This window comes from Perca fluviatilis, chromosome 21 (assembly GCF_010015445.1).
Source record: "Perca fluviatilis chromosome 21, GENO_Pfluv_1.0, whole genome shotgun sequence".
In the NCBI taxonomy this organism is placed as follows: Eukaryota; Metazoa; Chordata; class Actinopteri; order Perciformes; family Percidae; genus Perca; species Perca fluviatilis.
In genome coordinates this window covers 24,310,418-24,338,310 of record NC_053132.1, presented here as the reverse complement: position 1 = coordinate 24,338,310, position 27,893 = coordinate 24,310,418, and the positions used below count along the sequence as shown (strand labels likewise).

Here is a 27,893-nt window from a genome sequence, read left to right as displayed (position 1 = left end):
TTTGATATATTTTGAATCGTCATCTGTGTTTTTCTTCTTCACATAGGCTAAATAAAGGTATTTCCACCGTAAATTGGTGCATAAAAGTGTATATACCATACAGGAAATAAAGTCTTTGATGCTCAAATCTTCCTTAGGGGAGGACATCCAGACCCCCCCATTATAATATTACTTTGGAAAATGATATTTTATATTGCTGTGCATGCCATTGTTTGTGTTTATATTACGCTGATATGGTCTATATTCTTTCATTATACTGTGTTTAGTTTTCACAGTGAATTGGAGAGAAGAGTCTGATAAACCAGTAGCAAGAAACCCACTGGCGTGCTTCGAGGGAATAATACTGAACAAAATTATAAACGCAACACTTCTGTTTTTGCCCCCATTTATCATGAGCTGAACTCAAAGATCTGAGACTTTTTCTATGTACACAAAAGGCCTATTTCTCTCAAATATTGTTCACAAATCTGTCTAAATCTGTGTTAGTGAACACCTCTCCTTTGTCGAGATAATCCATCCACCTCACAGGTGTGGCGTATCAAGATGCTGATTAGACAGCAGGATTATGGCACAGGTGTCCCTTAGGCTGGCCACAATAAAAGGCCACTCTAAAATGGGCGTGAAAAATGAAAAATGGGCGCAAAAGCAAAAGTGTTGCATTTCTAATTTTGTTCGGTGTATATGATATATTTTACACGCGCGTTTTTCCATGTGAGGGTATGAATATATTCACCTGTTGGTCGACTCCTACAGCGTCTAGTCCGTCATACATAATATCCACCCAGCCGTCTTTGGACGCCAGAACAAACAGAGACATCAAGGCCTGAGACAGAGAAGAGGAACAAGGGGGTGATATAGAAAACACACTTGACACTAAAAGGCCCGGAAAAATGTTATGTTAAAGCTTTAGTGAGTAACTTTTTGATATTAATGCACATGTTACATTCAAGCAGAAACTCGTGCAGAGACTCAAGTGAAGATAATGACCTCTTCTGAAGAGTCCATCATGTTTTTTTTTTTTAATCCTCCGTGTCTTCCTTGACTACTAGCAACTGCGCAATCACGGAAGGCTTGTACTACGCCGACCGTTTTCTTGTCATTACTTTGAATTCCTCATGGAGGCGGTGGAAACTACGCGCTATAGCTTTAAAGCAGCTCAACTAAGATGTGTTTGTGCATTTATTGCTCAGAAATCGGGATCATCCCTGAGGCCTCACCTGTCCCAGGTTGTCAAAGTTGTACTTGTGTCTGACCCATTTGTTGTTGGCCTGCAAACAGCTCGACTTGTTGGTGATGTTCTTGACATCGTCTCCCACGCAAACGAAGAACTTCCCCTTGAAGAGCTGCGAAGAAAACAACACAGACTTGCCCTTTATTTTACACCTCGACAGAAAACTCATTCATAAAACTCAGTGATTCTGTTTTGGTAAGTTTGGTTTCGGAAATGTCTCCTATATAGTATATTTCCACAGGATTCATACAATTATATTGGTATGCTTATATCCAGTGGTGGAATGTAACTAAGTACATTTACTCAAGTACTGTACTTAAGTACACATTTGAGGTACTTGTAATTTACTCAAGTCTTTTCTTTTCATTTCTACTCCGCTACATTTCAGAGAGAAATATTGTACTTTTTAATCTAAAGTTGATCTGACATCTTTAGTTACTAGTTACTTTACAAATTAAGATCGTTGCACACAAAACACATGTAGTTTATACAAAATTACGTTTTATTATGAATTAAACTACCCAACAATATATAGACCTACAAGTCCAGCTGAAATGACAGCGGTTTTACCGGCTTTTTGTTTTCTCATTACTTCTGCCCGTATCCTCCCCTCTCTCCTCACCCTCCCCTCTCACCTGTACTCCCAGGATGCCAAAGATAATGAAGAAGGCGCAGCAGATGACCACGATGTTGCCGATGGGCTTCAGCGACGACATCAGAGTCTCCACCACCAGCTTCAGCCCCGGGGCTCTGCTGATCACACTGAAACACAGCAGATAATAGGACATTTAAACATGTGTGCACTGCCTGGATGCGTATGTGTCATAGATGCTCCCAAGTCTCTGAGCTAGAGTCCAAGTCAAGTCTCGTGTCTTTGAGCTAGAGTCCACATATTTTGCATTCGGTGCTTCTTTGGTTTGGGCCTCGTATGAAGTTTGGTCTCAAGTCAAGTCACTGTGTGTACGACTTAAGTGCAAACTCGAGTCCCCATCTATGTGTTTGTGCAGGGCACTCTTAGGTCACTTACAATACAGCTCATACCAGATGGAGCAGGGATGCCTGCAGCGTTCCAATCCCCAGGCCCTCACCCTGCCAGCGCACACACACTTATACACACTTTCTTTGTATCTTGATTTCCCTTGTTTACTGCAGTCAGTAACCCCTTTTCTCATTTGCGCACTTTTCAGAAATTTTAAAGCCAAAACACGTTGTCTTTAAACGTTCGCTTAAAGACAACTTTGATTCACTCCTGCTCTTCTTTAAAAAAAACAAAAAAAAAAACATCTTTTTCTCTAATTAACTCCTCTTTTCTGCCTCATTCATTTCTGCCATCAAGGAAACAGACACATCTAATTAAGCCAATGGACTGATGAGGATGTTTGATTAGTGCCAGCATGGCACCCGGCACAGCAATGCACTGCAGCTGAGCTTCTCACAGAGTGACACACACACACACACACACACACACACACACTATGCAAAACCTGCCGATGCGCACACACCCATCTGCCCAGGCTTTCATGCAGAAAACACAGATGTACATGCATGAGCACACAGATGCAACAGCGCATGCACACGCACGCACGCACGCACGCACGCACGCACACAGTGCGTGGCACTATCTTTGCGGGGACCCATCATTGACATAATGCATTCCCTATCCCCTTACCCTAACCTTAACCATCACAACTAAATGCCTAACCTTAACCCTTACCCTCACCATAACCTAATTCTATGACGTGATACATAAAATGACAGAAAAGGCCTCAAGATGAAAAACAATGCTACATAGGCTGTCAAGGTGATAATCTACTCTGCCTTTGCCTATTATTCTTTGTCTGCCTTGTATGTTTTTCCCCCTGAGCAGACATGTTGAGTGAAGGGAAAGTCAATAGTACATTAAGAGAAGACATGAGATAATAAAAGGTCAGGGCCGACCGAGGCCAGTAATCAATAGCCCTGATCAGAGAATAACGAGCCGATGGCTAGAGAATAATGAGCCGATGGCTACACCTCATCCCTTTGCACTTTCCTATTCTATTGAAACCCATGCTGGGGTGCAGTACCACTGGGAAGCTAGAGAGGGTACTAGTGTTCAAGAGCTGCATCTGCATGCGTCTGCTTTTAGGACTGATGCAGCTGTGCTGGTATGGCAACATATTGGCATTGGATTCCTCAGCAAGGGCAGGCATCAGAGTCCAGTTTTAGTGTTTTTGTCAGGAGACGAGTTCACCCGTCTATTTAAGCGATTGTGATATCTCTTTAGAGTGAAATAGAGATGCAAAACATGGCAAGGATCAGTTGCAGATGTTTGTTGAATCTTAATCTAGCTAATGATGAAGATGTTGCGTAGGTGTTTTCATTTATTTGTTCATTGGAATACGTGTTTGCTCCCACTTACACACTGAGTGTTAGATAAGACTCATATGCATCACAATACTGAACTACAGTTGCACAAACATAGGTTTGCTTACATCTTTGATAAATACTATTTAAGTAGGTTGTGCATTTTTATTCGCCACTTGTAGTATATACAATTGTACATTTGTTTCCTGTGAATATTTTTGTATATTTTGGTTCTCGTGTATATTTTTGTATATTTTGGTTCTCGTATTCTATCCTATTTATTAGTTTTTGTATATTCTGTATGTCTATGACTGTCTTCTATTTGCTGCTGTAGCAGTGACATGTCTCACTTTGGGATCAATAAAGTACAGCTACTCTAATGTAATCAAATCTAATATAATGTCTCTCTAAACAATTAAGATTTTACAAAGTTACAAAAAGAAAGAAGAACTAGCTTGAGAATAGAATGAATAGAAGTGCAACATGTTGGGGAAGTCGGTGAGTTTGCAGAGTCAATCAAGGACAGAAACTAGGGATTGACCAATTATCGGCCTGGCTGATTACCTGGGCCGATATTTGGCAATAGGCAGATTAACTGTACCGAAAACTGCGCTACTTTGGCTCCGCTACAGCTCTGTAAGCAGTCTGAAAGACTTGCATAACAACTATATATGTTTAGACTTCAGGAAGCAATTTGTGTATTGATTTATTGATTCAATACACAAATAGTATTATGTTTAATGTTTTAGTTTTATTACATAATTGCCTGAAGCATTTAAACAAACTTTCGTGTTGAAGTTTGTAACATTCCAAAATGTTACTATTTTTACAGTAAATGCATATCGGTTCCAAATATCCCTTATTGGTTTCATCAACTACAAATAATCGGTATCGATATATCGGAGCTGATAAACCAGTATAGGTCGACTAGAAACACATGGTTTACAGCTCAGTCCCTCTGGTCACTAGCCTGGTCCTACCAGACCTTGGTACATTTTATTAGTACACAGAGTCTGGCCACTCTCCATTGACAAGTGTTAACTTCTTTAAAGGCGGGTACTCTGTTGAAGTTTAAACCTATTGGATCTGCCCAGAGCCACTCTGGATCTGCCATAACCAATCGCTAACGTTTGGTCGTGACGTCGGCTTAGCATCGCTAGCGTTTCTCCGCCGCCATTCTGGAACTACAACTCAAACTAGCGCACGACCTCGACGTCATCGTTCTCAGCCACTCCCTCTGTTCGCTGATTGAACCGGTAAAGATTTGGCCGGACAAAACCCGCGAATATACCGCAAACCCAGACGACATACGGAAAGAAAATGAAAATTTAGCGGAAGTACGTAGGAGCAGGGGCGTAGCACAAGATCCTGGGCCCTACGCATAGGCAGTCCTGATGGGCCCCCATGTTTCTCTCCTCCTCCTGTCTTTCCTTTCTTTTTTGGTAGCATGATTTGGCTTTCTTTGAGAAAGACATTCCTACAGCAGAAGTTTGCGCTCCACCAGATGCTCAAGTGAACTAACATAAACAAAATGCGTGCAGATGGACTAAACCATTTGGCGCATTAGCAAGGGGTGGGTGAGACCGTAGTCTTTTTTTGTACACAAAATGTAGTCAGCCAATCAACAAAGTTATTCAGCCAGTACACTAACTTTACATTTCATCTGACATGCATTATGAAATATAATTAGGAAATTAAAATATCCAGTTAAAATAAAATATGTTCCAGACTTTTCAAGGGCCCTCTCTCCCCTTGGGCCCTGGTAATCAGCATTGGTTTTACCCCCTAGTCCGACACCCCTTGCGTAGGAGGGCGGAGCCAGGCTATCGGATCACAGGCTAACCTCTCTACCTCTTTACATCATGTTCTTCTTTAAAGCTCTTCTCTGACAAATATGCTGAAGTGAAAAGGCGTATTAAGGAGGGGAATGAAGGAGAGACGGGCCTCTTATTGGAAGTCAACGCACTCCGATGATGCGCTACGTGAAGGACAACCACTGCGATAGGCTCCTCTCCATCCAAGTCTATTTGCATATGACACGGAGTGGAAAAAAAAGGAGGATTAGGAGGAGCTGGATGGAGGGAGCCCCAGGGAGAAAAGTTAGTCCTCGCTTCTTCTAATGTACCTCTCTGCGTAGTTTCAAAGTGCTTTCGCAGCGTGTCCTTGGTTTGTGTGCTGTACAAAAAGGAGCGGGAAGGAGTCTGCCGCCACGCACCACACCTGCACACGTGCACCACCCGTCTCTCTCTCTCTCCTCCACCAGCATACCGCTCGCACCGGGGCAGGAGAACAACAAGTCGGGCAATAAGTGGCAGGCGTGTTCCCACAGTGCAAACACTGGGTGTAATTAAGAGACGCAGGGAGATAGAAATAGGGGATAGAGGGAGGAGAGCAGGGCTGGTAGGGAGCAGGGATACAGAGGGAATAAAAAATGAGGCAGGTGCTATTTTCTGACTTTTTTTTTTTTTTTTTGTCGAAACTTTCTCTCTCGCTCCACATTGCTCTCCTCTTTCTCAACCCGCAGCTGTACTTCTCCTCCAGCTGTCACATACTGCCACTCACTGTTCTCGCGCCCGACGGTAAATGAGCGCCCTGCTAACGTAAACTTTAAGCCAATGAGTTCAGGTGTCACACAAACGTGATCTAAACGTCTTGGAGAATGGTCATTATGCGCCGACTTAATTGGCCACCGTCAGCACTGTCACATACGAGGAGTGAGGCTCAAACAGCGTACGCTCGATGGTGTTTTAAGCCCCCACCGTCGACTTCAAGGCACCTAACCCCTTGTGCCCGTGTCCCTCGCAGCGCCCATCCCGGGCGTTGTGTTTTAACCCTCACCTTACCCTTGCCTAACCCTAGTGCCTTCCATGGCAGCGCTGCCTGGAAGACGACGTTGGGGGCTTAAAACCATAGCGTAAACGCTGGCGAGGCAGCGCACAAACCTTGAGATGATTACATGTGACGTCACGCGCACGTGGGCAACGGTAACCTCACGGGATCGAGGCGGCCGCGTTTTTTTTTTTTTTAGAGCTAGGCGCCGCGGTTGCTCTCCGCCGAATGCAAGACCCATGGCATGATGGGAAACGCCTGGCTCTCAGCTAAACACGTTTTACATGAACTTTTTTAATCGTTTTGAATTGGAGAGATTTTGATTGATATTTGTCTGATTTAAAGGCTTCTTCTGTACAGAACACATGTTGTGTGTCTGATGGTGACGTTTAGCAGCCAGAGAGACTAAATACGACTTAATACAGATTACAGATCATCTACGGTCTGATATGTTAACATGAGCAACAGATTGCCTGGAAACTGTCCGGGGGGGGGGGGTTTCTAGGCTGTAGCTGAGTTGTCGATGAGGTGCAGGTGCTGTTCGCTGACATAAAAGTGCTACTTGGTGACACAGGGTACAGAACTCTGGGCCTTCCCTGAGACTGGCCCTCAGTTCCGGTTGTGGGCTTGAATGTTGAATGACTGCAGAGGTGTGTGTGTGTGTGTGTGTGTGTGTGTGTGTGTGTGTGTGTGTTGTGTGTGTGTGTGTGTGTGACAGAATGATGCATCAGCTTTGTTGAACAGGACAGGCGCCCACACACACACACACACACACACACACGTGCCCATGCACCCCTGTGGGCCCTCTCTTGTGCATAGTAATGCTGTCATTAATATCTTTAATGAGAAATGAACAGCAACAGACAGCTGCACACACACACACACACACACACACACACAAAGACACGGACAAATTATTTAATTCATCCACTTTTCGCTTGGTTTATATGATGTGGACACCCACCAATTAATGCTAACTGGTACTTTAAACTCAAAATTGTTTAATTTTATTTCAAATACCAATGTTCTGGAGTACAGAGACAACACCAATGTGTCACTGTTCTACTACTTACTTACTGCACTGCAGCTTTTATAGTAAAGTCCATACAATGTTACATCTTGAACTAAGTTAATAGTTTTTTTAACCCTGTCTCCTAGAAATTACGTTCAGTGGTTAAGACAAGTCCCATGGGACTGGATGCTTACTATGTTTAACAAACATAACTAACTTATAGGTAATATAGTATTTTAATAGTTTGGGCCCTATTTTAAAAAGGTAATATGTCACATTTTCCACAATTAAATGTCTAAAAATATTTATTTTGTTGAGTTTATTTTGTTGAGTTGTGTTGAGTTGTGTTAACCTACAGAAATCTGTCATTTTATTTCGCTGCAATTACACTTAGACAAACACATGCAGCAAGCGATTCCAGAATATGCCGATGCTGCTGCCAGTGTGAACCCCAAGTGAACTGCACTGCCAGAGGGGAAAACACAGACAAGCTCATGTTTAATTCAAACAGCCAGCGAGGGTCTGCCACAAATCAAACTGAAGTGACAACAGGCTGATAACCAAATTTACACAGAAGCAGGATGAAAAGCGACGTCTGCCTTGTGGTGTGTTTGAACAGGCACAATTTTTTATTTAACTGTAAGGCTTTACCCATGAAAATGTAACTCATGTGACAGACATTATAGCCATTATAGACTTTTTTTATTTTTTTAAATGACACATTTATCATCTATGTGTCTTCCTAAGAGACTTTGAGTTTAACTTTCTTTTCAGTTACACAGACAGACAATTTGGGCTGTTGATTTGTAATGACTCCACTGACGATGACGATTTCAAATTTTGTTTACTGACTTAAATCATACTGAGTTGTGTTTATTTTGTTATGTTTGGTTTAAGATGCCACTTTAGTTGGGATGGAAGAGAACTTTTATTTATAATTTAGCCAGCGAGACTTATGGGAGAAGATGACAACAAGTAATGTCCACGCTCTTTCAGGAAAACAACGACCTGCATAAACTGCAACTACGTGTCTGCGCAGATGTGGTTATGCACAGTAGAGCTATCATTCTCTGCCCAAACCCGATTGGGCATGGGCTGGGCTGTAAATTTCGCCAGGCTTCAATCGGGTCAACGTTTTTTTTTTTCGTCTTTTGCAGACCTAATAGTCTATGTAATGTCATATATAATGTAGAACCTGTGTAGTGCTGTGTGTGATTGTCAGCTTCTGGATATCGATTCATCTTACACCCTAAAAAGGAAGGTTCAGGCCCAAAACTGCTGCCGTGGTTCGGGTTTGGACAGAAATTATGCAAGTTCACGAAGGGTCTGACCTGATTTTTTTTGGGCTTAGTCGTAGCTCTAATGCACAGTACGATACTTTTGTAGCTATGAGATGGTGTTTTTGTATAAGATTATGTGCTCATTCTGTAGCATACATCGTACACATTTCCAAATTGGCCATTTGTGTGCAGAATATTTGCCATCTTTTTTTTGCCACCAGTCTCCAAGTCTTAGGTAGTCTATATCGACGATGTCAAGTTTCCGTGCCTGCGGAAATTCTGCCGGATGTCCCTCATTTTGGCAGGATGTCCGTCACCTTCCGCTTTTCGCTTTTTGTGTTGGCGTTCTAACCTCCGGTGGATTTCTGAGGACTATGGCTAACTGCTCCTCAGATCTCTGCAGGGTAAATCCAGACAGCTAGACGGACTATATGTCGAATCTGAGTTTTCTGTTGCACGACTAAAGCAACTTTTGAACGTACACAGGTTCCACCAAAACAAGTTCCTTCCCGAGGCTATTTTGCAGAGGCACCGTTGCTCCATCCTGCACTTAATTACCCTAACCCTAACCCTAACCCCCTAACCCTAACCCTCTACAATTTAAAGAAAACAGATTAAAAAACCTACAAGTATGATTATGCAAATTCCATGTGGCATAAAAATAATTAAGTTCGGGAGTGACGTGCGCTGGCCAGTGCATCTGCCTTTGGCTTCCAATTAACTGCTCAGTCGGCAGACAAAGTGGGGCAAGCCATCGAGATAACTTTTCCTACGCCTAACCCCCTAACCCTAACCGTAACGCCTAACCCAAGACGATTGTGATTAGTTTAAAGAAATGCCAATATACAAGAGCACGTTTTTCTCCCATCCCGTTTCTCCCATGTTGTGTGGACTAGCCAGACCCTCCTCGGCAGCGCTGTGGAGGAAGGTTTTGGCAATGTGAGACTACATCTTAGGTAACTAACAAACAGATCCAACCTTGTTAATGAATAGATTGAGTTTGTGTTGTTGAGTTTGGCAGAAGCACTTGTACAGCAGAGGTCCGTTCCAGGTAGGAGGTTTAACAAACTCTGAGTCTAACCCTGAAGTCTGAGTTGATTTACCCTGAGTTGGGAAACTCTGAGTTTTCGGTTCCAGAACAGCTGATATGAGTTGGTTCAATCAGGGTTACGCGCGTGCACAAAAGGCAGTATGAATGGAGCCATGATTCTACGATTCACCATGGTAACAACCACAAACAAACGGGTCGGCGGAAATACTCATGCGCACATACAGCGAGTTTGAACATGTATTTCGTTAAAAAAGCAAGACAGCGGCTGCTGCTGCAAAAGAGAGAGAATTGGTGTGGGAGAAAATTGCTGCTCGAGTCAATGCGTACACATTAACAGTGTATTCATTTCATATTTAATCACAGTTAACTTATAATATTACTGGTGAAAACTGGAATTGTATTAGGCCTACACCTATAATTTCATTTAGGTGCAATCCTGCGAGCGAAAAAGTAAACTATACTAATCCCATTCTGAGGCTGCAGCACCATAATCATTAACAGAACTATAATGTATAATGATGTATTTCTTTTTAATGGCTCTACTGTCCAGGGAACACTACAAAAAAGTTTAAAAAACGTTTCAGAGTGAGTCACACTTTTCTGATTGCTCTGCATACAGTGGCTTAGCCTACTATTAGCCTACAGTATGATCCGCTACACTGTTGTTAAGAAAACTGCTGTTTGCAAAAAACGTAATGCGATACAAAGAATCTGCTGGGATGTGAAAGCCTGTCCATGATGGTTGATGTTAGTGATATGAGGACGGATAAGGTATCTACATATCTAATGGACTGTGATAAAAAATACCTCTCAAATCGATTATGTGGAAATGAAAATACATATATATACATATATATATATATATATATATATATATATATATATATATATATAGTCAGGACTCAATACCGACGTAAACTCTCTGTGAATTAATACAGCTTTTTCATCAATGGGGTCGTCGACAAAAGGACGTGACATGTTTGAGAAAAAAACGTTTTATAATCTGCCAAATATAAACAAATACGTTTTTTTATTCATGCAGATAAAACTGCATTAAAATGCGTCTGATACAGACTGAATGAATGAATGAGGAAATGAGTTTCTCCTCCCTATGAGAGGGAGGAGACTGAGAGAAACTCGAGGTTTCTTGAAGAAAACCTGCTCCCGACCAGGTTAGGTTCACAGACTCGGTTACCATAGTAACTGACTCTGAGGTTAAGTTACCTCTCTTTCTGGAACGGAAAACCCAGAGTTTCCCTCATCTCAGGGTTAACCAACTCAGAGTTTTCACTAAACCTGCTTTCTGGAACGGGCCTCAGCTCCACAAATGTTAACCAAAGGAATGTTTATTCATTACTTTAACTGAAACATGGCTTTAATGGAACCCAAGCAGTAATTCCACTGTGTTGACCAGACTGAATTATCTCTAACAGGGTTTTAAGTGTGTGCCGTACACATATGGTATACCCACAGCAGCACACTAATATCTTAATATGCTATAGCTTTTAATGCTGTGCTCCGCCTTTTGGATTGAAAGTTAATAACAACCATAAAAAATGATTTTACAGTATTGCTTTCGTGTTACTCATCTGCAGCCTCAGCGGCGGAGAGAGCAAAGCGACCATGCTCAGCCTGTGCCTCTGTCTTTTTCTCTTTCTTTTTCTCCACCCTCTCGTTTCTCCCTCACTCACTTTATGCTTCTCTTCATACGATCGTCCTAATCCCATTTCTATCTGCCACGTTGCATTTTTCTCACAATGAAGACATCACTGCCTAGAGGAAAGGTTGCCCTTTGCTCTCGAGAATACTTCCCCCTCCCCAAACTTAAAATGTGTCCAATTTCTGCTTGTATTTGCTACATTTTTTCTAATCTGACTTTAAAACCTTCCCTACACGACATTAATACAGCCCCAGCCTTGCTGCCCTCTGGGGATTAAATAAGAGGATTTAACAGCTGTAAGAATCAGGTACTCTTTTCAAGTGCTCAGTTTGTCACAATTGCACCACATCTAATTAGAAAGCTCCAAATGCACTATTTAATGTCACAGTAACACTTCATTTGAAACATGCCCGCTTTTTAACTGCAGTAATCATGCACCACAGTGGCAACCAGACCATATTCTGAAGTACGTTGTGTGAAGTATCTGCTTAATCTTGGGCTGCCATACTGTCTGCTGCTGTTATAGCATTTCAAAAGACCCTCATCCCACTCGCTTGTACGTTCACCTATGCTGGCTGTTCTCATGAACCATTCGTACAAATAGCCACAAAAACGAATGCACTGTAATTCGTATGTATTCCATGTACTCATTATTGTATGCACCACATTGATTGCTGCTGTAAAAGCACGCAAAGAGGAGGTCGGGTGGATGGTTGGGTCCTGAAACACAGGGCTTTCTAGCGGGGCAGCAGAGTTCATGTCCTGGAAGAAGCACCGGACTTTCACCAGGAAACAGGTGTTCATGTCCCGGGAGTACTACTTAATGGGACCAGAGTTTTAACCAAAACCACTATCTTTTTTATAATCTTAACTAGTTTTTTTGGTGCCTAAACTAAACTAATGTCGCTGCGTGACCGCCCCCTTTGTCGGCTCAACTTAAAGTTGCGGTAGGTAAGACTTATAAAACTAACTTTCTGTCATATTTGCTCAAACTGACCCTATGTTCCAGTAGAAAGTACATGAAGCAGGTACTACAGGCACCACCTACAGCCTGTAGTGCGATTTGCAAAAATCCACCGCTTCCTGTTCAGATACACCAATCAGGGCCGGGGTCTAACTATGTGTCAGTTTTATTTTGATTCAAGTTTTACAGGGCTTTTTCAACGTAAAATAAAGCCACACTAGAGCGCTGCTTACTGTGCTCCAAGGCTGCAACACAACAAGCGCCTGGCCGCTTCAGAAACCAAAACTTGCGCATGTTAAATAGGGAAGCGATGATCAGATCTGAAACCAAATCCTCTAAATGATTCCAAACGTATCCAATAAAGAAACGATTCTACTGGAATCGTAATTTTTTAAACGATTCCAAGTAGGAATCGGTTCTCGATGCCCAATCCTACCTTTTTACCATTCACTTTGGCTAAATCTGGGATTTTGTTTATAGCCTGTATGATTGTCTGACTGCTTGTGTTCCTCTCCCTGTGAGACCTTTGAGCAATGTGGCAGGGTTCCCAAATGTCAACAATTAACGCGGTTTAACGCATCAATAATTATATCCCAAACTTAGAGAAATAGTAATAAACTGGAATTATCATCCGTCCTGCTAAGACTTTTTAAAAATTACCACTCATCGATAATTGCTTGTTATAAAATTCTGTTGCAGTATTCTTGAGCGTCAACATAGCACAAAGCAGATAAAAACGCAACGCGTCATTTCACTCAGGGCCAATTGATCTGGTCTGATTTGATCCAACTGATTATCACATGCACATGACAGGGACTTGAGTCCTGCTGTGTAACAGACATATGAATGTTCATTAAAAAAAACACACACACGCAGAGTACGCACAAGACGCACAGACATCATTTGAAGCACTTTTGCGTTAAGTTCACACACAAATGTTATAATGTTACAAACAGTATGAAGTCAAAGACGAAAGAAACCGTTTGAAGGCATGGAGAGCGAAATAAGTCTCGGCAAAAGAGTTCACTTTCACGTCAGAGGTGGAAGTTATAAAAGCAAAACGAAGACAGAAAAGATCAGTGATGTTTATTGGGTAAATTTTGCAGGAAGAAAATGAATATTTGATTTTGTGCTCTTGCCAAGAACCGTGATAAATATTAAAGAGAGGGCGAAGCCTCGAGAGCTCCCCTTCACGAGATGAGACACCAAGCATGCGGCTGTAAGCCAAGTCAAGCATGATGCCTCACACATGAAAATGGCACACACTGGAACACACAGTGAGGCTAAAACTAAGCACTATGGAGTGCACACACGTGAAGCCCCTGTCTGCTATTTTGCAAAGACCAAGACTCTAACTTAAAGAGCCCCTATTATCCTTCTTTTTCAGCATCATATTTGTACTCTTGGGGTCTACTAGAATAGGTTTACATGCTTTGATGTTCAAAAAACATAATATGTTTCTCATACTTCTCTGTCTGAAACACTCAGGGCTAGATTTATCAAGACGTTTGCGCCTGTTTCCAGGCGCTAATTGGTCGCAAAGACGGACGTAACCGATGCGGGCTATTTACAAACAGGGCGCACTTGGGTAAAATCGCAGATTGTCTGCCACATGAGCGAGAAGAGACAAGTTTCGCTTTCAATATGCGTTCGTGGGAGGGTCGTGGGGAAAGTGGGAGTTCCACCCAAAAAGGTGGGAGGATAAGCGCACCTAATTATATATTCCGTGGTATTTACAAAGACCGTCAGTCTATTCTGCGGGGGAAATTCTCCGCCTCTTTAAAGCAGGTCTAAACCAGCCGCAATCGAGTTTCCTCGTAGACCTTCATGCCGCTGGTGAAATGGCAACAGTAATTTGAGCAAGACGAAGACATAGGCGAGGCTCAAAATATTTTGAACACAAGAATCACACTTTGTCAGTGAACACAACATCATTTAGCGTTACAGATCAAGCAGCCATGCAATATTAGAGTTACTGGAAGAAATCAAAGATGAAATTCAGCGTTCACATCCCATTCCAGCAGTTGTTAAACTCCTCGCTACATTACAAATATTGGCATCAGGATCATTTCAAACAGTCCTAGCATCAGCAGTGGGAATATCGCAGTCTGCACTCAGCCATATCATAGCACCAGTACCGCTTTGCTACAGCGCAATTTACTGTCTAGTGGGCGGAGAAAGACGCTGATTGCCTGATGGGTGTCAGGGTTGATAAATACTACGCAAAATGTGGAAGCATAGCGTGCGCTATTACCGAACTCGCATAAACAGACGCAGCGCAAACTGCGCTAGTGTTAGTAAATCTAGCCCTCAGTCTGAGCTCTTGGCCCGCCTTCCTGAAAAGCCCAGTCTGCTCTGATTGGTCAGCTGGCACACTCTGTTGTGATTGGTCAACCAAATTCAAACAAGCCGGTTGGGTCAGGGCGGGCTGTGCTTGCTCAGGTAGCACCAATGGGCAGCACATAGGAAAAACTGGGCTGGCATTCTCAATTAGTGACATCACTAATTGAGGAATTTCAAACAGGAATGTTGGCGAGCCGTTTTTAGGCAGTTGCGAAAAAGCGCTGTCTGTTTTTTTGTACTGTATACGTTTATTACATACATAGAATACTATATAACACGCTAAAAGACGGGAAAATCCCAAAACACATAATAGGGGATCTGTAAGGATGTCCTGCTGTCCCAGGGAGGGAAAAAAATATCAGGGACAATAAAAAGAAATACATTTTGGGATGGTCGTGGACTGGAAGGTAGAGCTAGCCTAAAAAAAAATACAACTGTGATTAAATAATAACAACAAAATTGTCAATGAATTGGGGGAGAGTACACAATTCAACAGTGTGACACACACACAGCGAGAAGATTATGAAAGCATTATCTGAAGTACACACAAAATAAAATACTTGATAATAGCATAGGTGCAATCTAGAGAGGGGATACGTTTAGTGGCAGACTAGAAATGCAGCCTGAAAGGATGCGTATCCCCCTAGAACTTTTTGTAGGAAACAAGAAACTTCTTCATATTCACCAAGGGTAATAGGCATGATATAAACTGAAGTATAAAACAAATACAATACTTGATAATAGGGCAGCATCTGTGCTTTACAGAGAGGGGATACATTATGTGGCAGTCGCAACGAATGTGTATCCCAGTATGAGGAAAATAGGAAAACATTGCAAGGAAAATAGAAACTCCTCCATATTCACGGAGGGAAATAGGCATGATATGAAGTTCACACTAAATAATTGACTTGATGGTAGGGCGGAGACTGTGCATTATAGAGGGGTTGCATAATTTGGCACACTGCAGGTCCAGCCTGGTAAGACCTTAATCAATGTGTGTTATGAGAAGCGATAAATGCAATGCATTATTATTATGACAATTATTATTTTTTAAATAAAATGCAGTTCATTTATAATTTAATAATTGCCATGGTGTTTTTTTAATTCCAAGCATCACTTTTAATTAGTGATTTTGACTTTTAGAAAAACAGTAATTTATTATTGTTATTATTATAAATATAATAAGGGCAGCCAGCAATGACTTTGGGACTGTTTAAATCGTATTACGGGAAGGTGAAAAAAAGTGAAATTTGAGCTCTGGCAACAACAGACATTCTTGATTTCCCTCTGCACCCAAACACCCTGGAGATCTAAGTACAAATAGTCTCCAAATTGGTGATTTCCGCCTTAATTCCTCTCAAATAAACATAACTATGCAATTGTGTACACGCTGACATAACAACATAACACACACACATACACACACACACAAAAACACACTCTCTCAAATCTCCCAAAAGCTCAGTTTTTTCCACCTCCATCTTTGTGTCAAATCTATATATATATATCGGGTTAGTTCTGGTCTTTTAATATTACCCACAAAATATGTCCAAGTTCTTGTAGAAGTATTGTATAGTAAGACTTTGTTTTATAATTCCTATCAACAGTTTAAGGGTGGTTGTCGGTTTTCTCAGTGTGTTTGTTTATACATTTCGGCATCCCTGAGAGAGAGAGAGCCACTTACCGTAGCGGCCTCAGGGTCCGCAGCAGCCTCAGCACTCTGAGCATGCCCAGGATCTTGGTACCAGAATTGGAGATGAGAGACACCAGGATGTCGATAACAGAGATCATCACTAACATCCCATCCAGAATGTTCCAGCTGCTCCTCAGGTAGGCCTTGTTCCCGAAACACCAGCCCAGAGCTACAATCTGGACACAAATAGGACATAGAGGCATGGTGCATGAACATGTAGCACCGTGTAGTTATTGTATGTCACTGACATAGCAGATAACACAAAGGTAAACTGCTGCAGTACCAATATGGATGGGATACCGTCTATTTCAAGTGAAATATCAACTCAAAATAAGTGCCATAAAATGATACGTCAATGTTTTTGTCAGCGCATTCCCAGATTTGTTTGTTATCAAGCCATCTTTTGTTTGGTTTTAATTATGAGTCCTCGCTTAATGTCCGATATGCACGTCTTATTGACTTTGTGGAGCGATTCTTTACTTGGAACTTGGCAGCCGAGACCATAAAAGCTTTTCCAAACCTCATTTCTAGTTCTATAGGTCCACTCATCATTTATTCTGCCCATAAAGCAATTTGCATTCCCGAAAATAATAGAGACTGGCTGACTTGTTTTTTTTTGCTTGTAGCTGAAACTTATTAAATCAGGCCACGGCAGCTATTTTTGCTTAATGCATTCCTTAACACCTAATGTAACTGAAGAGATGAGAGAGCAAGAGAGACAGAAGGACATGGATAGAAGATAATTTACATTAGTTGATGCTAATCAATGCATAACAATATGTACTGTGTATATGAATGGGTGTCATCAAAGAGGCTGATCAAACTTCAGTATTTCAGAATAGGGCTGCAATGTAATCCTATAGGGCAAATGTTCACTGTTTGCTGTTTTTCACACTGACAGGCTCAGATTGTTATAATAAGTCTCTGAATACATTATGGTAAGATGGTGACATCTCGTTCTGAAATCTCGCGAGGTGACTTGCCGCAAGACAGAGGTGTGGAACAATGAATGAATATAAAGTTTGGAATTAACGTGTGTAACTTGAGTTGGGGGAGAGGAGTTCCGGAGAGAGTTTGTTGTTTTTGAGGAAGGACAGAGTAGCTTTGTGTCCTCTAAAGGATTTTCAATTGCGCATATCCGAATTGTGGCAACGAAATGTCGGGCTACGCTTTGCGCAGCTTTCACAGACGTTACCTTTAGATACGGACAGGCTGAAGTTGAGACTAGCTATGCTAAAGCTCAGTGTTATGGTAATGGCAGTGGTACTCAAGATCAGTCTTGGTCTCGAGACCAGTCTCAAGACCAGTTTTAGAAAGGTCTCCGTCTTGTCTCGAATGACTGCATTTTTACTCTGTCTTGTCTCTGTCTCGGATAAAGAGGACTCAGGATTTTATTTCAAGACCGTTCAAGACCACAACTGCCTTTTGGTTATGTTATCAAGGCTTTTCTCATGATGTACTTATGGCAATAAAAGAGGCGAATGAAAAAAACATCTTAATTTGTTTTCTGTGGGTGTTTTTTTTTATGATCTTTCATATCAATTTGAGGAGTGCCTATGGTTAGCATTTTCCACATTATATCATGGCATGCAGTGTGGGACTCGCACTGGTCTGGTCTTGGTCTCAACTCCTCAAAGTCGTGGTCTGGTCTTGGTCTCAACAGCTCAAAGTCTTGGTCTGGTCTTGGTCTCAACTGCTCAAAGTCTTGGTCTGCTCTTGGTCTCAACTCCTCAAAGTCTTGGTCTGGTCTTGGTCTCAACTCCTCAAAGTATTGGTCTGGTCTTGGTCTCAACTCCTCAAAGTATTGGTCTGGTCTTGGTCTCAACCCCTCAAAGACTTGGTGTGGTCTTTGTCTCAACCGCTCAACGTCTTGGTCTGGTCTTCGTCTCAACTCCTCAAAGTCTTGGTCTCAAATCCTCAAAGTTGTGGTCTGGTCTTGGTCTCAACTCCTCAAAGTCTTGGTCTGGTCTTGGTCTCAACCCCTCAAAGTCTTGGTCTTGTCTCGGTCTCGATACACTCTGGTCTCGGTGAGGACTTGGTCTTGGTTTAGGCGGTCTTGACTACAACACTGGTACAGCTCCAAACGGATCCTGACACTTCGATCCATACACTGCGTCTTGCAGACCTCTGGGTCTGCAGTGACTGGGGATGACTACTGCCAGCCAAAGAGGAGAAGAAATCCTATACCAGAGCACATTTTCCTAAAGAACAAGGCTGTTCCAAGAGTAGAGAGCTGCAATAATATAATAATATAAATATAATAATAATCTGAGCCTGCAAAAACAGCAAATTTAGTGGACGTACATTGATTTGTGCATTTGCCCTATATGATTACACTGTAGCCCAGTTCCTAGCTGCCTGTTACAGCATTCTTGTTCAATACTGGACCAATTTTAAAGAGTTTTGTTCACATTAGTCACTAAGACACAAATGCATGGGAAAATAAGGTACAGATTGAAAAATACCGAAATTATACTTTAATGAACAAAAACAGATCTCTGTGACAGTCCAGGCAGCTTCTACTTCTACTTCTTTTCACTTTGCCGACGTCAAGATTGGAGCAAAGTGCATTTAATTGTTATACCTAAAAAAAACTGAGTATCAAGTATTTCCATTTAATGCTACATTATACTTCTACTACACTACATTTATGATGGAAATATTGTACTTTTTACTTTGCTACATTTATTTCAATAATGTAACAGCTGCATATTCTAATATAACATTCTGCTTGGACTTTAACCAGCGGTGGAAAACATAATCAGAGCAGTACCAATACAACAACGTATTCCATTACACATCCCGCTTTCAGCACAAGTAAAGGTACACTCCCTGCGGGACACCAAAAACCAACATAGTGAAGCCTCTTGCTTTTACTTGATAATCTTTGATTGCCTCCTTAGCGTGGTTACCTCCGGCTACGGTCAATACTCTGACGTCTCTCCGGAGATTGTACAGCTGTGAGCGTGGAGTTGGGGTTTTCCGGTAGAATCACAGAGGAAGAAAGGAAGACGAGTAATCCGCTTAGAACGAGGCTAAAGAAAAATGGGACCTTTTATTTGTTGCCAAGGGCTGGCAAGCTCATTGGACTCAGTCTGTTCCACGGGTGAGTGTCAGCGCCACCTTAGTTTGCTATTGCCTAATGATGGCCAAATGAAGCTTTGTGAAGCAGTTTCTTTATTTTCTGAGCCCACTAGATGGCGCTCTTGGTTTTAAGAGAAAGGCCTAAGGCATTGCAATTCAGTGTATTCTCAACCCTTTGTTGAACAGAGAGCGCCATCTAGTGGGCTCAGAAAATAACGAAAATGCTTCATGAAGCTTCATTTGGCCATCACTACTATTGCTGGCGTAATTATCGAGGCGGACTTGGGGGGGTCTCTGTGACGCAGGACGTGTAGTACCAAAAAGCAGCGATCACTACAAATAATATCATTAAAGTATCCAAAGTAAAAGTACCGGTTCTGCAGAAAAAATGGCCCCTGTGATATACTATGATAACATTATTATTTATATTGATTTATCAATGCGAGTGGCATTTTACTGTTGTTGCTGGTTTAGGTGTAGTTAGTTTTAACTATACAGTAATGCAGTTGAGTTCAGTGGTTCCCAAACTAGGAGTTGGGTGCCCTTTAAAGGTCCCATGGCATGGTGCTCTTTGGATGCTTTTATATAGACCTTAGTGGTCCCATAATACTGTATCTGAAGTCTCTTTTATATAGACCTTAGTGGTCCCATAATACTGTATCTGAAGTCTCTTTTATATAGACCTTAGTGGTCCCATAATACTGTATCTGAAGTCTCTTTTATATAGGCCTTAGTGGTCCCCTAATACTGTATATATACTGAAGTCTCTTTCCCATAATTCAGCCTTGGTGCAGAATTACAGCCACTAGAGCCCACAATGACCTTTCTTTAGGATGTGCCATTCTCTGGGCGGGCAAAGCAGAGAAAGGGGAGGTAACCTTGCTCCTTATGACCTCATAAGGAGAAGATTCCAGATCGGCCCATCTGAGCTTTCATTTTCTCAAAGGCAGAGCAGGATACCCAGGGCTCGGTTTACACCTATCGCCATTTCTAGCCACTGCGGGACAATAGGCAGGCTGGGGGAACTCATATTAATGGTAAAAAAAAAACTCATGAAGTGAAATTTTCATGCCATGGGACCTTTAAAGGGACACAAGATAAATCTTGGAAGTTGTAAGCAGAAGAAGAAAAAAAACATCCTCTTATCTTGGCCTTTATGTTAAACATGGGTTCATTTTACAACTTTGCACTACACTTAAAGAGATTAATTGAAAATTAAATGATACCACCAGTACTCTGTGTGTGCAGACCCTACGTTTGTGATCCCAGCAATCACACTGGGACCAAAAATAGAGACAGAGGCATCAAATGAGTGACACCAGTGAACCTTCCTCCCCTCTGCCTCCGCTTGCTCCTGCCCACGCCTGCACGGACCTCTATTCAAAGCTGGTCCATTTAAATACTGGCGAGACAATCCTCCGCTTAGCATTATGAAACAGCACTCAGCACTGTGTGTGTGCGTGTGTGTGTGTGCGTGCGTGCGCACTGCGTGTGTTCACTGTCTGTTTGAGTTTCAGTCTCTCGTTCCGTTCGCTTCCTTCCCTTCCTCTCCCTTTCCTCCCTCTTAACTCTGTTGTAATTTGTATTTTTTGGGGCTTACAGTGCAAGTAGATATCAGGCAGACTCTGTATTTTCTCTGCAGCTTTTGTGTCTGAGCCGTCTTTTGGAGTCCGGTTGCGGTTTTCTCCATCTTATGCAAAACGTCTAAATTGTGAAAGAACACAGATGCTTCATCTTGTTTTTCTTTCAAAGCTGGAGACAGACGATGGTGTATGGTACCAAAGATTCCTGAGCTACCAAATATTTTGTGGCATATGACCTGATGTCAACTCAGTAAGAACGTAAGTCAGTGATGACTTCATGGAAGAATGCAAAGCATACAGGTACCTTTTTAAAGCGATAACAATTGGCAGGCACAGGCCATAGCATAGCTACGAAAAGTAATGCACTGTAATTCGTATGTATTCTACATATTTATTGCTGTATGCCCCAAATTGACTGCCGCAGTTTAAGACAAAGAAGATCCGCGTAGGGAGAAAGGGTTGGGTTCCAAAACACAGGGCTTTCTAGCGGGGGAGTGGAGTTAGTGTCCCGGAAGAACTTAAGGGGAAAACACAAGAGTTTCACCCACGAAATGGGTGTTCGTGTCCCAAGCGTAATACCCAAGGGAACCGTGGTTTTAACCAAAAACCACCATCTTTTTTCTAAGGGTTATTATTATTACATGTCATTTAGCTGATGCTTTTTATCCAAAGGGACTTACAATTGCTATATATGTCAGAGGTCGCACGCCTCTGGAGCAACTAGGGGTTAAGTGTCTTGCTCAGGGACACATTGGTTGATGTACCGCAGTGGGAATCGAACCTGGGTCTCCCACACCAAAGGAATGTGTCATATCCACTGCGCCATTAACCTAATTTCAATTAAATTTTATTTACAGTATCAAATCATAACAAGAGTTATCTCGAGACACTTTACAGAGAGTAGGTCTAGACCACACTTTATAATTTACAAAGCCCCAACAATTCTAGTAATTCCCCCAATAGCAAGCATTAGCAGTGGCTATTGCGACAGTGACGAGGAAAAACTCCCTTTTAGGAAGAAACCTCGGCAGACCCAGACTCTTGGTAGGCGATAATAGTGGCAATAATAGTCATAATAAAGATAATGGAACAGTGACTACAATGGTAGTCGTAGTAGTTCACTACCCTAACCCTAACTAGTTGTTTTGGTGCCTAAACTTACTAAACTAAACTCTAACGTCCACTGAAACGTCACGTTGACCATTACCCGGCTCACAGTCACCTTTTGTCGGCTCAACTTAACTGTAAAGACCCCTAAACCTAACTGTCTTGTAAGGGGTTGGACGACGGCACAATTTCATAAGGTATCACATGAATTGTTGTGCAAAAGTTATCATACAAACCCATTCACCAGAATGCGTATGTAGCATCCCATCACATAATGGCTAAAATGACCAAAAGCTTTCACAAAAGTTGGACTGGGCTTTAGTCGGTAAGCCAAGAGGACCGTCACAGACAGGTTATACAAACTAATGAAGCGCAGCGCAAATTCTTTCAGGAAGACCTCATTAACCCAATCACTACTCATTCTTAAATCAAATCAGCTGTTCAAGAAGTGACGCTGTCAGTTAAACCAATCAGACTTGGCCACGAGATTCAAGGGCCAATCACAGCCTTGCAACTCTGCTTTTAATCTGTTCTCTCCTTGTCTGGAGAGAACAGGTGTTGCCGATGCCGGCTGGTGTTGCCGATGCCGGCTGCGTGGCCGTTGCCGGCCTGACTTGCCGATGCCGGCTGGTGCGGCCGATGTCTGCTTGAGTGGCCGATGCCGGCCCGTATTGCCGCATGTCATGCCTCAGTTTTCACCTTTCTGTGTTACTCCGTGCCTGTGCTGCGGGAATTATTTGCTTCCGTTTTGGGGGGTGTATCACTTAACCGATATTTTTATTTTCAGATCCGTTGCTGCAAGAGGTAAATATTAAGGTGTATATGCTAGTTCGTATGTAGCCTATACATTTATGAATGAATATTATTTTTAAAAAAATAATAAATATCTTTGCATATCTGCAAACAAAGTCTCTCCTGTTTGAAATGTGTCAGTAGAACTCACCTTTATAGTCATCTCAGCCACAAAGATCGCTGTGAAGATGTAGTTGGACAGTTTTAGGAAGATCCGCTCCTGCAGTCAAGAAGGAAGAGAGACCTGGTTGAGCTGAGGCACATGCTAACAGTTCTAAGGATTTGAAATTCACATTTTTGTTTTAAGCATGTTTTTCTACTGAGTTTGTTCTTTGTCTGCTTCGAAATGGATCTGAATAATGTATGAAGGAGCTATTTTCCTTGCACATTATCTGAAAAACATCTTTGTACAAACGTCCCTGTTGCAGTCACTAATGATGGCTGGCAGGCAATTATAAAGTTTACTGTTTATTAACACTGCAGGGAAATTTAAACAAGGCATCTAATCTTTGGGTCGTAAATATTAAGTTTCCTTTTACTGGTGAAAAAAAGACCAGTGTAAGGACACTTGTTATAACAAATCCCCAAATTGAATGAATTGCATTGGGAACAAGTAGCATTATATCACCTGTGGAACACTTGGGGAAATGCTTCAGTTGTGTTGAGGGACAAGAATTTTAGGCTGAAATTGGCAGTTTTCTAATGAACCAAGCCTGTCCTTTATTTTTTTTTAATCAGAGATAAACAGGCAATTCCAAAAACAAGCACCGTCATTTTGCTTTGTGATCATGCACGCAAGACAATACCACCAAGATTGAGCTAGATCTCCATCTATATGAACATCACTGCACTCCATGCTTCCCTGATGCTTAAAGCAGCATGGCTCAATTGTGTGTGTGTGTGTGTGTGTGTGTGTGTGTGTGTGTGTGTGTGTGTGTGTGTGTGTGTGTGTGTGTGTGTGTGTGTGTGTGAAACAGGGAAGAATGGGATCCTATTTACTGAGCTAAACAAGGACTCGGGAGAGAAAACAAGCAAGCTAGAAAGAATAAGACCCCTTCGCCGACTGCTTATTTACTCTACTTCCCCTCAGAATCCTAGCTGCCACTGATTGTCTATGTACTGGATGTGTGCGTGCGTGTGAGTGGGTGTAGGTGGCTGCCTTTCCCACGGCCTCCGACTACCATCACCGATGCTCCGAGAAACACAAAATCACACACACACACACACATAAACACAAAGATGGCAGTCCTGCAGCGTCTATGGGAATGTCAGGCATGGCATCACTGGGAATACTGGCGTTGAGAGTTTATAAATTCCAGGCTTGACAGCAGCCATTTCGGTAAACAAGTTTTCATACTTTCATTCATTAGGAACTAACAGGCATGGGCAAGATAAGGTACAGTGCAGGGGGAGGGGTAGAGAGAGAGAGATAGAGGGGAAAATTCATGCTGTATGCCTTAATGAGACATGAATTCACCAGGTCAACAGTTTGCATCAATGTGCTGTCAGGCCAATCACATTCTGACAAAAGGCTGGATATTTAGCCGTGTATAATTATGCAGCTGTAGCCTACACGCTGCTAACTTTAGCTGTGGCAAGTTACACAAATATACCTTGCTAGCCAAATATTTGCATGTACTGTATACTAAATAGCTGTTACCTAGCAAGCTTGCAATACTGAAACAACACAAACTTGGAGTTACCCTATGCATGTATGCTTATATTTGGTCCGATTTGGAAAAAAATGCAAAAATTTAATAAACTACATTATCTGAGTACTTAGCTCTGTAGGCTAAATAAATACATTTGTGTAGCTTTCTGCAAATGTTAAACAAGATGAAAATTTGCTCCAACATATTGTTATATTTAGGCTGATTGAGACTTATAGTACGTGTCCATTGTCAGCGTCATTTCCCCACTTTCCCATTCATTTCGCCATTTGAATCCAACTGACTTTACGCAAATAAGGAGCAGCCGGCTTGGCTCGACACCTCTCAAAAGCCAACGGAAATCTTTTAAACTGACCTTGGGTCGATCCGAAATAAAGATTTCTCGCTTAAAATGTTTTCAGAAACACGTTTCGGGGAACTATTTTTCGTAAAATAAGAGATCGTATTCCGATCGAGCCGCCACTATGGTCGGTTTTGAAATTCGGGAGTAGCCAGCCCCATGTGACGCGTTCGTCCAATCAGCTGCAACCGTCGCGGTTGTAGGAGGGCAGAGACTGTTTTCTTTGCTTGTCAGTGGTCAGTGGAGACAAACTGGTGGCGAGCCCACTAGCGTGCAGTGCTGTGAAGCGGGGCGATCCCATCCGTGAAAACAACGGGTATATGGACGTGTACCATAAGTCAACAGCGAAAACACACCAATCCAATCCAATCCACTTTATTTCTATAGCACATTTTATAAACACAAAGTTTCCAAAGTGCTGCACAGAAGACTCAGAACATACAAACAATTCATAAAAAATATATAAAATATAGAAAGAATAAACACCACAGTGGACCACATAACTCACACAGAATTAAAAGCCAAAGAATAAAAGTGTGTCTTTAGACGTGCCTTAAAACAGTCAACTGTAGGGGCAATTCGGACATGGAGAGGCAGGGCATTCCAGAGTTTAGGTCCAACCACAGAAAAGGCCCTGTCCCCCCGAGTCTTAAGTCTTGACTTGGGGACCACAAGCTGGAGCTGGCCCTCTGACCTCAGTGTCCGCGCTGGCGTATAAATTTGGATGAGGTCCGAAATATATGTTGGGGCCAGTCCATTCACAGCTTTAAAAACAAACAATAAAATCTTAAAATCAATCCTAAAACTAACAGGGAGCCAATGCAATGAGGCAAGAATTGGAGTTATATGCGCACGCTTTTTGGTTCCTGTTAAAAGTCGGGCTGCAGAGTTTTGGACTAACTGTAAGCGTGAGAGTGCGTTTTGATTTATACCAATATAAAGTGCATTACAATAGTCCAAACGAGAAGAAATAAAAGCATGTATAGCTTGTTCAAAACTGCTAAAAGACAAAAACGGTTTAACTTTGGCTAAAAGGCGAAGATGATAGAAACTAGATTTCACTATTGCATTTATTTGTTTATTAAATTTAAAATCACTGTCTATTTTTACCCCAAGGTTAGTTATCACAGGATGCACAGAGACATTTAGGGGGCCCAAATCTATCATGGGATTAGTGGGGCCAAACTGCATAATCTCAGTTTTACTCTCATTTAGTTTTAAAAAATTTTGGGCCAACCACTCTTTGACGTCATTTAAACAGTCAAGTAGGGGTGTCAGGGGGCTGCCCTCATGTTTTCTGATTGGCATATAAATTTGACAGTCATCAGCATAAAGATGATATGAGATGCCATGCTTTTTAAAAACTGTTCCTAGTGGGAGAAGGTACAAAGCAAAAAGTATAGGACCAAGGATTGATCCCTGGGGGACCCCACAGTTCAAAGGCGCAGTTGATGAAGTAGAGTCCCCCATTTTAACAAAAAAGCATCTCCCTGAAAGATATGACTCAAACCACTTTAGGGCAGTCCCCCTGACTCCCACACAGTTTTCCAAACGAGATAAAAGAATTTTGTGGTCAACTGTGTCGAAAGCTGCACTGAGGTCTAAAAGCACTAAAATGGCTGAATCACCAGAATCTGTCATTAAAAATAGGTCATTAAAAACCTTTAAAAGTGCCGACTCAGTGCTATGAAATACTTTAAAACCTGACTGAAAAGTATCTAAGATGCCATGTGCCTCCAGAAAAGACTGCAGCTGCAGAAATACACATTTTTCCAAAATTTTCGATAAAAAAGGAAGCTTTGAAATAGGACGATAATTCGCAACATTTGCGGACTCAAGTCCTGCTTTCTTAATCAGTGGCTCAATTACTGCTTTTTTACAAAATGCAGGCACAACTCCAGAAGATAGGCTACTATTTGTAATTTCCTCAACATGAGAGCCAATCGTTTCCCATACATCCTTAAAAAAGTGTGTAGGGACAGGATCCATAGGGGATGTGGAGGATTTAATCTGATTGATAATCTTTGTAAGAAATAGCATTGAAACTGGCTCAAACTGACAAAAAGTAGCTGAACAATGCATGTTTACAGAAAGGTTCAAAGATTGGGGCAATATATTGGCTCTAATATCTGCAACTTTCCTGTTAAAAAAGACCAAAAAGTTTTCACAAGTATCAGGTGAAGATTCAATAGAAGTGGATTGTCGAGGGTTCAACACAGACCCAATGATTTTAAAAAGAACACGTGGATTGTTGACATTTTGAGAAACTATTTCTGAAAAATATTGTATTTGTTTAATCTTGACAATTTTTTGATAGTTTCTCCAGCTGTCCTGTAAAATCTGATAAGACACCTGCAGCCCATCCTTTTTCCACCGGCGCTCTGCCCTTCTACACTCTTGCCTGGCTGCGCGCGTGGCTTCACATATCCATGGCTCAGGCTTTGGTCTAGGGCGAAATGCTCTTATTGGAGCTACAGTGTCCAGAACCTCAGAACAGGTGGACAAAAAAACATTTGTTAATTGCTCTGTATTAGAGGCAGCGGAGCTACTGTTTGCTTGCACATGAGCAGCAAAAGAAGAAGAAAAAAACAAGGAGGTGTCGGGCTTAAGAGTGCGACCATAACGCACGAGAGCGGGTGGTTTTACTAAATCGTTAAAAACGAAATCAAACATGACAGGACAATGATCCGAAAAAATAGCATCAGACACTAATACATTATCAATAGGCAGCCCATAAGACAATACAAGATCCAATAAATGCCCATGTATTTGTGTGGATCCTGTAACATGTTGAATTAAGTTAAAACCATCAATCAAATCTAAAAATTCTTTCGCCATAGCTTTTGAAGGGCAACAAACGTGTACATTAAAATCACCAACAATTAGAATCTTATCATAATTTGTCCTT

The 27,893-nt window shown here is 41.8% G+C and overlaps 1 protein-coding gene across 12 annotated transcripts in view; it reads right to left on the bottom strand.

The window, feature by feature from the left end:
* Positions 1-27,893, bottom strand: part of cacna1g (calcium channel, voltage-dependent, T type, alpha 1G subunit) — a 386,801-nt gene that overhangs the window by 68,389 nt on the left and 290,519 nt on the right. For all 12 annotated transcript variants that reach the window (XM_039787919.1, XM_039787908.1, XM_039787916.1 and 9 more), the window contains 5 exons: positions 23,127-23,195; positions 16,401-16,585; positions 1,867-1,993; positions 1,218-1,343; positions 734-823 (listed from right to left, as the gene is read on the bottom strand). In XM_039787919.1, coding sequence (XP_039643853.1) covers positions 734-823; positions 1,218-1,343; positions 1,867-1,993; positions 16,401-16,585; positions 23,127-23,195 — 597 coding nt within the window. The remainder of the gene's footprint in view (positions 1-733; positions 824-1,217; positions 1,344-1,866; positions 1,994-16,400; positions 16,586-23,126; positions 23,196-27,893) is intronic.